The 11,021-nt window shown below is 25.0% G+C and overlaps 1 protein-coding gene across 2 annotated transcripts in view; it reads left to right on the top strand.

Annotated features, from left to right (window-relative positions):
* Positions 1-9,488, top strand: part of LOC126894342 (brefeldin A-inhibited guanine nucleotide-exchange protein 3) — a 16,818-nt gene extending 7,330 nt beyond the window's left edge. Inside the window, exons 15-27 of one of the 2 annotated variants that reach the window (XM_050665279.1) lie at positions 469-684; positions 752-953; positions 1,012-1,164; positions 1,231-1,395; positions 1,476-1,719; positions 1,797-1,976; positions 2,107-2,323; positions 2,601-2,733; positions 5,563-5,822; positions 5,895-6,412; positions 6,924-7,156; positions 7,226-8,018; positions 8,983-9,488. In XM_050665279.1, coding sequence (XP_050521236.1) covers positions 469-684; positions 752-953; positions 1,012-1,164; positions 1,231-1,395; positions 1,476-1,719; positions 1,797-1,976; positions 2,107-2,323; positions 2,601-2,733; positions 5,563-5,822; positions 5,895-6,412; positions 6,924-7,156; positions 7,226-8,018; positions 8,983-9,195 — 3,527 coding nt within the window. In that variant the 3' untranslated portion in view covers positions 9,196-9,488. Of the gene's footprint in view, positions 1-468; positions 685-751; positions 954-1,011; positions 1,165-1,230; positions 1,396-1,475; positions 1,720-1,796; positions 1,977-2,106; positions 2,324-2,600; positions 2,734-5,562; positions 5,823-5,894; positions 6,413-6,923; positions 7,157-7,225; positions 8,019-8,982 lie in introns of those variants that run through there. The other variant, XM_050665281.1, reaches the window with a different exon arrangement.
* Positions 9,489-11,021: the final 1,533 nt, after the last annotated feature.

The following is an 11,021-nucleotide window of genomic DNA, read 5'->3' as shown; positions in this document are numbered from 1 at the left end:
AAAAAAAAAAAAAAAAAAAAAAAAAAAAAAAAAAAAAACACATCATAGTAAAACCAATACCTTCTCAGCTTCGCATCGAAGCTAAAATATTATATTGATTTGTTAATTTTTAAAAAAGTTATGATAGTTTTAAGAAAAAAAAATGACAAAATTTATCAAATTTAAAAATTGTAATTTTTTTGGAAATTTCACCCATTTACAGGGAATGAGGGAAATTTTAAAAAAATTTTAAGGGTAATGTCTTCAACTAGATACGATTTGTGATCTTTTGACATATTGTTCATCAATATCGGTCCAGTGAGAGCTAAGAAAAAGTAGTGACAGACACAAAAAAATAAAAACAAACACATTATGGTAAAATTAATACCTTCTCAGCTTCGCATCGAAGCTAAAAACATTGAGATTTGAATTATATTTTGATTTAACTATGATTAATTAAAAAATCATAATTGTTTAAATCATGTATAGGTATCAAATTGAGTCGTCGTATTTTGACATGTTGTTGGGAAACAATAATGAATGTTTTAGCTGTACCTCTTCAATGTGAAACTAAAAATGAATTGAGAAATGTTAAAGTTAAAAAACTATTACATAATAAATTAAATCATGGCGTTACTCATCAGATGACTGTGCAACATTGTTTGGATGCTTTACAAAAATTAGCTTCTCTTGCCAATATTGTTGGTAAGAATAGAGTTTTTTTTTATATTCTTTAACAATTTAATATAGCTTATATTAATTTTTTTTCAAGGTATGCATAACCGCTGTGAAGGTATATTTTCAATGCTAGTTAAAGCTTCTTGTACCCAAAAAGGGCATAATAACTGGTTATCTGGAGTTATAAAAAAACAACCAAAATTAATTACTTCACATGTCCTTAGCTTAGATATTATGTTATCACGAGGTTTAGAATTTGGTTGCCATGGTCAGGAATGTTGGACTCACATTTTTAAGTAAATAATAAAAAGTGAAAGATAAAAAGTATATCATCATTATCCAATTATTTTTCAGCTGTGCATTGTATGTTGAATATTTAGAACAAGTATTTTTTCGACAGACTTCTTCAGTAACATCATTATCAACTAAATGTAAGTCTAAAATATCAACATCTGAAAATTTGAATAAAAGTTTTGTGGAATTTAATGATAGTGATGAAGAAGTTTGGTAATAGCTAAAATATTTAGTTTATATTTTAATTAATTACATTTTGTCATTATAATATAATTTTAGTATGGATGTGTACAGTTTTTTGTCTTCTCCTAATTCTCCAACTAATATGACTGAAACAATACCAACATTAGTTAATAAAAGTAGAGCAGATGTTGACAATAATGGAATATTAAGCCAAGAGTATGGTGCCAGAGTTGTGTGTGTGTTATCTCAATATGTGGATAGGTTAGAGTTTTTCATAATTTTTTAAAAAAAATTGTTAAATATTTGTTTAATGAGAACTTTGTTTTCATTAAATTATTTAGACTTTTTGAAGATGCAGCATTAAAATTAAATCTTAAAGCCTTAACTGAATTTGTGCGAAATTTGAGTGAAACAGTTCATAATGAACTGTTTAAAATAATTGAGCAAAAGAAGTCAAAAGTCCTAAATCATAATACTACATTGTTAACTCGGTTATCTCGGTTAATGTTAAGATGTGTTAAAAGTGGTCGTCCATTGTTTCATATGATTAAAATTTGGTCAGTAGTGTTACCATGTTTCATGGAAGTAAGTACTTTTGTTTTTATATCCATTATAAAAGTGAAGTTAATTTACTAGTTAAAAAAATATATGAATTTTTCTAGGTTGCTTGTCATAAGGATTTAATGTTATCTAAACAAGCAGTACAATCAATTCATGACACAGTTTTAGTTTTTCTCAATGATCAACCTGAACTTCCCTATTTTCACATTAATGAATTACTATTCAAACCATTTGAAAATCTTTTACGTTTAGATCTATGTGATGTTGAAATTCAAGATCAAGTAAGTAAATATTTAATATATAATTATTTAAACATTTAATTAATAGAAATTAAATCACTATTATTACACAAAATAAATATAAAAATGGAAAATATTAAAACAAAATAACTAGTTTTTTTCTGATTTTTAGATTGTTAGCAGCTTATGTCAATTTGTTGAAGGAAATCGTTCTGACATACATTCTGGGTGGAGACCATTATTTGGTGCTTTAAAAGTTGTAAATAGTAGTCATTTATCTTCTCTTTTAGAAGTATTTAGGGTTTTTTTAAATACTGATGATACATTAGCCTTTTCAAATGCTGCTGTTGATTGTATTGCATGTCTGATCAAACATGTGATAGGAACTAGTAAGGTTCTAAATTGAATTGATTATTTAGTAATCCGTCAAAATCTAAAAATGAGCTAGGTTAATTTTTTTATTTTTTTCACAGAACTACATCATTTAGTACAAACACCAGACAAATATTGTTTTTCTATAGTTATGTAATTTAGATAAAATAATGTGTTAATTACAGAATAGGTCAATAGTACTTTATGGGTTTCTGAAATAATCAATTCAATTATTTACTATAAACAATTTATTTAAAAATAACTACTTAATTTACAATTATTTAATTTTTTTAGATTTTGATAATTCAGATAACGAAAAAAAACTTGAATTATGTAAAGCTGCTCTTAAACACATACATCATTGTAGTTTAATTCTGAATTCAATGTTTATAATGCCTGCTTGTCCATCATTTCATATTCCTAATCGGTAAGTGGTTCAATATGTCTATTATAAAAACAAAAGTATACAGGTGATCAGCTAACTATGTCTTACGTATTATCTTTAAAAATACAAGTGTTTTAAATAATTTTTTTTTTTATCATTATGGATCTTTGATGAGCTGTTTCACAAGAAAAATTAAATTTCTATCATCATCCCTTATACTTAGAACTTGTATCAAATTCAGATTTTCAAATGACAACCCCATTTTATTTTTATATATATTTTTTTGCCATAAAAAAAAAAAAATGAATTTTAAACAAGTTACTCTACTTTAATATTTACGATATTTGATGAAAAAAAGCAGTAATTTTTCCAACACTGTCACATTATTATTTTATGTAGCGATAAGAGTTACCGGTTTACTGTATCAACGCATATAGTTAGAATGAGTAAGGTAAACTTAGTATATATATTTATAAAACTGGTAGCGCTTATCAATTTACAGCCCATAACGTTCGTGTTAGTTATAATTTTTTCTTCTTCTCTTCTTTATTATTGTTCGATTTCGAACATTGTGACTTTCATGCAATCTTGTTATTCCGATTGGATACATTTCTCCATTCATTTCATACATTTCTCTATTCATTGTATTCCGGATGCTTTCTGACATTTACATTTTTGTGAGAATTTAAATATAGTTTTAACCTTTCTTGTATTACATACAACATGATCTTACTTTTATGGGGAATTAGGGCTATAGTACGATAGTTGTAGTTTTCTTTGTCGCCCTTCTTATGGATTAGGCTTTATATGGACTTACACCTTTCCTTTGCCCATACGTCTGTGGTTCATATCTTGGAACATATTTTGTGGATTATATCAACCCCTTTTTCTGTAGTTACTTTTATCATTTTGGCCACAATGTCATCCGAACCAGCAGCTTTATGATTACGTAATCTTGGAGTCCTTGCGACGATTGCCAGTCTGATTGCATGGCTTATCTCCTTCATTATAATTATATTATATTATATTATTGCATGCTAGTTATTTTTTAATTTTTCTCAATTTTTGCTTAATAAACCCTAAATTTCAGAGAGCCGTGGAGTGCTTAATATTAAATAAAATAAAATATTTTTTTTACAAAACATTTTTTTTTATTAAACTAAATTTAATAGTGTAAAGAAAATAGTATTGTCATTTAAAAGTATGAAGTTGATACAAGTTTTAAGAATAAGGGATGGTGATAGAAATTTAAATTTTATTGTGAAACACCTCATCAAAGATCCATAATAATTAAAAAAAAATTTTATTATAACACTTGTATTGTTAAAGATATTATGTGAAAAATAGTTAGCCAATCACTTTGTATATATTGGACATCAAAAACTTTGAATTCTTATACAAATAAACATATAGGATATTTTTAGAAAAGATGGTAAGTTAATGGAATTCCTAATCAATATCCCTATATATAGTCTTAAATATTGATGCTGATATCCAAAACCTGTAGCATATTCAAAATATATTTTTAAAACAGCTAGCATTTAAAAAAATAATAATTTGTGTATAATTATTCAAATTTTCATCATCAGAAATATAAATTGGGTTTAAAACTATATTCTGTAGTCTTTTTTTAGATTAAAACATGTTTGAGTAAATTAAAAAAATGGCGAATAGAAGTGGTGGTATAAAAATGTTCAGTTCCAAAAAGAATCAATTTTTATTAGTATATGTTAAAGATTATTTGGAAGAAACTGTGTATAATTATCTACACTTTAATTATAAACTAATTTTAATATTGGTTGTATCATTATTATTATTTTTTTTGAATATTATCAAAATAATAGTTCATTATTTATTAATCCTTAAAAAGATTTTAGCTTTGATGCGAAGCTAAGAAGGTATTAATTTTACTATGATGTGTTTTTTTTTGTGTGTTTGTTACCACTTTTTCTCAGCCCTCACCGAACAGATTTCTTTCAACAATACGTCAAAAGATCACAAATCGTATCTAGTCGAAGACATTACCCTCGAAAATTGAAAAAATTTCCCTCGTTCCCCGTAAATGGGGGAAACCTCCAAAAAAATTACAAATTTAAAAATCGCTAATTTTCGAAATTTTTTCAATTTTTTTTACCAAAAACTGCCATAACTTTTTCAAAAATGAACATATCAATATAATTTTTTTTTTATAGATGCTTAATGTCTTTACCTATCATTTGGTATATTTTTTATATAAATTTAACCCTTTACCTGCCCACAGGGGGGATTTAAAATGACAACTTTTTCACAAAAAATTTACTTTTTCAACTTAACTTTTGAAAGTATTCCGGAAGGTTTGACTCTTTTATATATATCTTAAATTAAAGCTAATGTAATTTACTTTATTATGGAAAAAAAAAATTGTGGACTTTATTTTATCTTCACAGTGAAAATGGCTACCAAATGCTATTTTTGTGTGAAAATTTTTGATTTTGTATTTTATATTTTTAACTTTATTATAACTTATTATTATTTTAACTTTAACTTATTGAAAAGTGAAAGGATCAATACAATTTTTTTATGAAAAATAATATTTATATCCCTCTTTCATTCGACGTACTTTATCTTAATTAAGATATTAATAAGAAGCTAGCAGATCATGTAACTTTTGGAAGAATCCACCAATATTTTAAATTTAAACACTATCTAAAGATTTGCATTGATGCATTTTTTTTTTTTATAGTGATTTTAATCACTGTCAGATATCATTATACTTGATCCAACTATGCTACATCACCACACTGTGCCGCGACCCTCCTGTCCTGGGTTTTTTTTATTTGTAAATTAGTACAAATAATAATAATATTTTAATAAAGTACTTGTTTTATTTAGTAAACATGAATTTGTTTTGGTGGATACTGATGTACAATTAATTAATTCTGTTAAAAATAACTATGAGAAACTATTATTCAATTTGTCAAATGAAAAAATTATTCAACTAGAAGAAATTGATCAATCTTGTAGTATATTAAGGGTTTGGTATTGTATTATAGAAGGACTTTGCACTGCAATTACTTGTACAACGGGTTTATATCAAAGAGAGACCATTGAATTACTCTTAGATATGTTAAAGAATTTTCCAGAAGTACCCGGTATTTATTTATTTATTTTTAGTATTAACATATACCAATAAACTATATAAATTATAAAAAATTACATTTCAGGCTTTACATTTGGCTGTTTTTGTATTAATCGATTACTACTTCCAACAATACAAACTTGGTTACAAAAAATTACATCAACACAAAATTTAACTGATTTGCTTAACTTTAAACATTTTTGTGGAAATTCTACTGATTTAATAGTTACCTACTTGAAAATGATTAAAAAATATGATAGAATATTAGAAAAAGAAGTTACATTGATGATTAAACAGTTGCTATTTGTATTAAATGAGTTTTGTGTTCAAGTTATTGAATGTATTGTTCGATTAGGTTGTGCATGTTTAAGACATCTTATTTTGGGTGCTGCAAATTATTTTACAGAGTATCTATGGGATTTGATAAGCATGGGAATACAAAGAGCATGTGCTCTATCATTGTACCCCCTTACAAGAGTTTCTATGACATATAGGCCATTTTCTGACAGTTTTTATGGTGATTTAGCAACTAGTATTAAAGTTGCTGCTAGAAGAGATAGTACTATTGATGATAATATACGTTTAAAGCAATTATCACAGCAAGTATGTTTAGTTCAATTGTTGTTTTAAAGTGATTAATAAGTATATGATATAACTCCTAAAAAATAGGTATTATTCGGACTAAAATTATTTTATGATAAATAACTGAAACATTTTAAATGATATACTACTAAAAACTTCTTAATAAAGTCCGTTTATTGTTTATATATATTATTTATTTTAAATCTGATTACCACTTTAAAATGATCAATTACGTCCTTTGACATTATAAAAAATGTCTTAATTTTTTTTTTTTAATTTGATTTTTAGGTTTTTATTTTATTAATAAGTCCTCTTTTAACTCGATTTATTTTGTTATTATTTCTACTGAATTTAAAGAAAATTTTTTAAGTATCAATTTAAATATTCTTAATTTAAGCAAGGATACTTAGTGCTATATTCTCTTCTATATGCTTAGTTTATTATTTATTTTACTGATAGTTCAATTAAAATATTTTAATAGTTAGGTGTATAACTTTAAAAAGAATAATATTAAAATTAAAAAATGTTTTAGGTATTTTTATTGGATTATCAAAAAACAAAAACAGATTCAGTTGTTGACGATGAAAAAAGTTTCATATTTTTACTTTGCCATCATTGGTGTGATACTGAACTAGATTTTCAGTGGCAAAATACACCTGAACGTATCCCTTATAAAAGTATAGTTTTAGGATTGTTTGTAAACGAAATGTTGTTACAATTAATAGGAATTTTGTTGATTAAAGGCACAAATAAAGCAATCCCTAGGTAATTTTTTTTTTCATAAATAATACAATGTAAAAAAAAAATGTAACTATAATAAACTTTGTTCCTTAGTTTAGCCAACATTCTTTTACAATCATTTTTAATGACACCAATGGAGGATAATGTGACAGATTCATCAAATAATCCTATTATGCCTGGTTATTTATCTGTGTTAACTGAGTCTCAAATTCGTTCTTTTATTTCATGTTTAGATATGACTTATAAAGTAGCATGGGAATTTGACTCAAGACCTGGTCTTAAATTTCTTATTCAAAAAGTTGCTGGTTTAGAAAAAGCTGCTAACTTATATAAACAAGCTGGAGGATCCTGGATCATTTTAATAGTAACTCTTTTTGAATTATGCATCCATAAAACATCAAACTTAAAATCAGATCAAGTCAAACATATAATAGAATTAAAATTGTCTACAAATAATACTGATTATTTTATTCTTGAATTAAAACGCATATTTGAAGATGCTTGTGAAAAATATGTTGAAATAGTTATGGATAAATATGGTACACATTGCGCCATTGATAAAGCTGCAGATAAACCTGTGTTTTTCTTTGTTGCTCAAAATGATGAAATTTTTGAAACAAGTGAAAAAACAAAGGTTTTTAAATTTGAAGATTTTAAAAAATTATATCCTAATGCACCATTAACAACTAAAACAGAAGAGAGTGAGAGTGATGAAGATGATGCTGTATATGGAATAACTAGTTGTGAAAATTTGGATAATTTAATTGAAGAATACAAAAAAAGAAAAAGTGCCAACTCTATGCCTGGTCGTCCTGACTCAATAGAAAAAAATGAAGATAATTTACCTCCTGAAGTTGAAGAGCTAAGACAAATTAGTATGAATAAAGTAAGTTTACCATATATATATTTTTGTTAAACCTCAATATTTAAAATACATTCAATTTTATGGGTCACATTTTAATATAAATCATAGCATTGAGACTTTTACATAGAGAGGCTTGACAGGACTATTTAGTTTAGTTTTAGTTATTAAAAGGATGGGCATAGTCACTACCCATGCACTCAGACTTTGTAGTCCATAATACACACCCTATATCTATTTTTATGTCTTTTCTGTTTAATCAGTTGATCTTATGACTTCTGTTTGTTCACTTTAGTTTCATCTTTTTGCTAGTTAATGATTCACAAAGTGTCCAACTGTTAGTAGGTTTATTATTAATGTCTCACAACTATCAAGGTTCATCATTAAAAGGCTCACTCTTAGCATTAAAGTTTTAAATTATCTAACCGTCTTTTATGGTGCCTCATTATTTTTACAAGTTTATCCCTATTGGCTAATTGTTACAATAAATAGTGTATGACTTAAGTGCTACTAAGAATTAAGTTAAATTTATTAATTATTGGTATTAATTGAAAAGTCATTTGAAACTAATTGACAATGACATATCAATAGGCAATCTGTTTTTTTTTAAATCTATCAAATTAGATAAAAAAAAAAAATTCAAATTTTTGTAGTTGAACCCTTTGCTATTTAGGCTGATATTACATTAAAAAAAAAAAGATTACCTTCACTCCTAAAAAAAAATATTATTGAGCAAAAAAAGTTTTATGTTAAGTTCAAAAATTACTATTTCTACAATCAAAACTACAATACACATTAAAAGATTCTATCATGTATTTTTAATTCGGTAGACACACTTTGATTTTCATGCTATTTTAGGATTTGTGTTAAACAAACAGTAAATAAGATGTATTTGTTATAAGTAAAATATATTGATTTCAAAATAGTGTATTTTACTTTCATTTTTCTAAAGGCTAACTAAAAATTCACTTAAATATTTTTAATTTAGGATAGTGAAGTACATGAATCAATTTGGTCAGAAATGTTGATATCTGTTTTTGATTTACTAGTGCAATTAGATGACAATTCATTTCAAATATTTTTGCCTGTAATATTTAATGGTGTTAGAGTGTTAACAGCATCAGCTACTAGACCTACTTTGAAACGCACTTTGTCTGAATTTTATCATAGAATAGCTATAATTTACGGATTCTGTCAATAGTTGTGCCAATAAATTTAAAATCTCATTTAAATTTTATTTAAATGTACTACAAAATTGTTAGGATTAAATTTATATAAAACAATTTTTTAATTATCTTTTAAATTATTACAAGATATATCTGAGAATTGAATTCATAAATATCATCTTCTTTATCGTTGTTATTGCCTCATATTTAAAATTAAATATCAAATTGTCTTAACTACTAATTTTTAGATCATAGTAATTTAAATTTAAATATAATTTAACTAAATATATATACTAGGTTTATTTTTAAGGATCATTTTTATTTATTAGTCATTACATTAATATTATGTGACAATTTTAATTATATGTAACTAATTTTACTCATTATTGTAAAAGATAAATTGAGGTACTTGAAATCTTATAATTATTTATTTACAAAATTATTATAGATTGTGTGTGATAAATAAGTATAACTGAAAATCATTATTATTGAATTGATTTTTAAATATTATATACTTATTATAAGTAAATATTTAATTTTCATTAGATATAAGTACAATTGTTAATTTTCTTAGGATACTTTTAAAAAAATATTTAAATATAACCTTCTNCTACTATTTGTATATTACATAAAATATTAAACGTAGTAAATAAAATAAAAACAATGATTTACCTTCGTCGTTTTTCCTTTTCTCGTTTCCATTGAGATGGAACTGCAGTCTTTTTCCTTGCATTCCCGGGTGTTGCAATTGAAATTATATTATTGTTTTGCATTGAGTTATTTAATGAAACTATTACTATTACGCGCGAGGTAATATTATTATCATGAAATCCTTCCAGATTACCGTATCAAAATGTTATCACAAGTATTTTAAACCAATATGTTTCTATATAATATTAAACCATAAACTGAGCTAAAACCATTTTTATATTAATTTTACTTAAAAATGGTTGAATGAATCGATGAACAAAGTACCTGTACTAACTTTTGTAATTGTGTGCTTGAACACATGGAACCAATGGATAGGGATTTACTCCGTTTTGCAGCTGTACTATAATTACTCGGGACATACTACTTTTTGGTATCACAATACCAATGGACTTACCCTGTTTTGCAACTGTATTCAATTTTTAAATTAAAAATTAAGTAGGAAATAACGTGTTTTGAAACTTGAGAATTTGTACAAGAAATCAATGATGGACAAATAAAAAGAAAATGGTAAAATATCGATTTTGGTTGAAATTGGACTTACGCACTTTTGCAACTGGACGACTCATTTACCTTCATTTACTTTTATCACTGCAATTTAATTTTTTTTTTAAATATATTTCATTCTTATCTTATTAAAAAAAATGACATTCTTACAATTATTTTTTCACTTTATTATATTAGATTGATTTATTTATTGTTAATTTTTGATGCTATTCATGTACAATGCTTTTACTTATATTTAATTTTTGTAATACTTTTATTGTAATTTTTTGGGTAAAAATAATTGTGATTATCTACATAATTATTATATACAAATATTTAAAAAAAATGTATTAGTAATATATATATATATCAGTTTTTGATATTTGAAATGTTTAAATTTTCAGACATAAAATTATATTCCAAATTGTTCTTTAAACATTTTTAATCAAATTTTTTGTTTAAACTTAATGATGAAATGAGTAAGTTAATAGATTTACCTAGACACTCATAGCTTTATTAAAGTGTTCAAACATAAATTAATAAAAAAAATTGTTAATGAACTATTATTAATTTTAAAATAATTTTCTTAGCAAAAATATATGAATACATTTTTGAGTGCATATTTAAGAGTATTATTGGTTATTAAGTTCTTGTATGCATATTTAGG

Source organism: Daktulosphaira vitifoliae, unplaced genomic scaffold (genome assembly GCF_025091365.1).
Source record: "Daktulosphaira vitifoliae isolate Bord-2020 unplaced genomic scaffold, ASM2509136v1 Scaffold_1, whole genome shotgun sequence".
Lineage (NCBI taxonomy): Eukaryota > Metazoa > Arthropoda > Insecta > Hemiptera > Phylloxeridae > Daktulosphaira > Daktulosphaira vitifoliae.
This window is presented reverse-complemented; position numbering and strand designations above follow the sequence as displayed.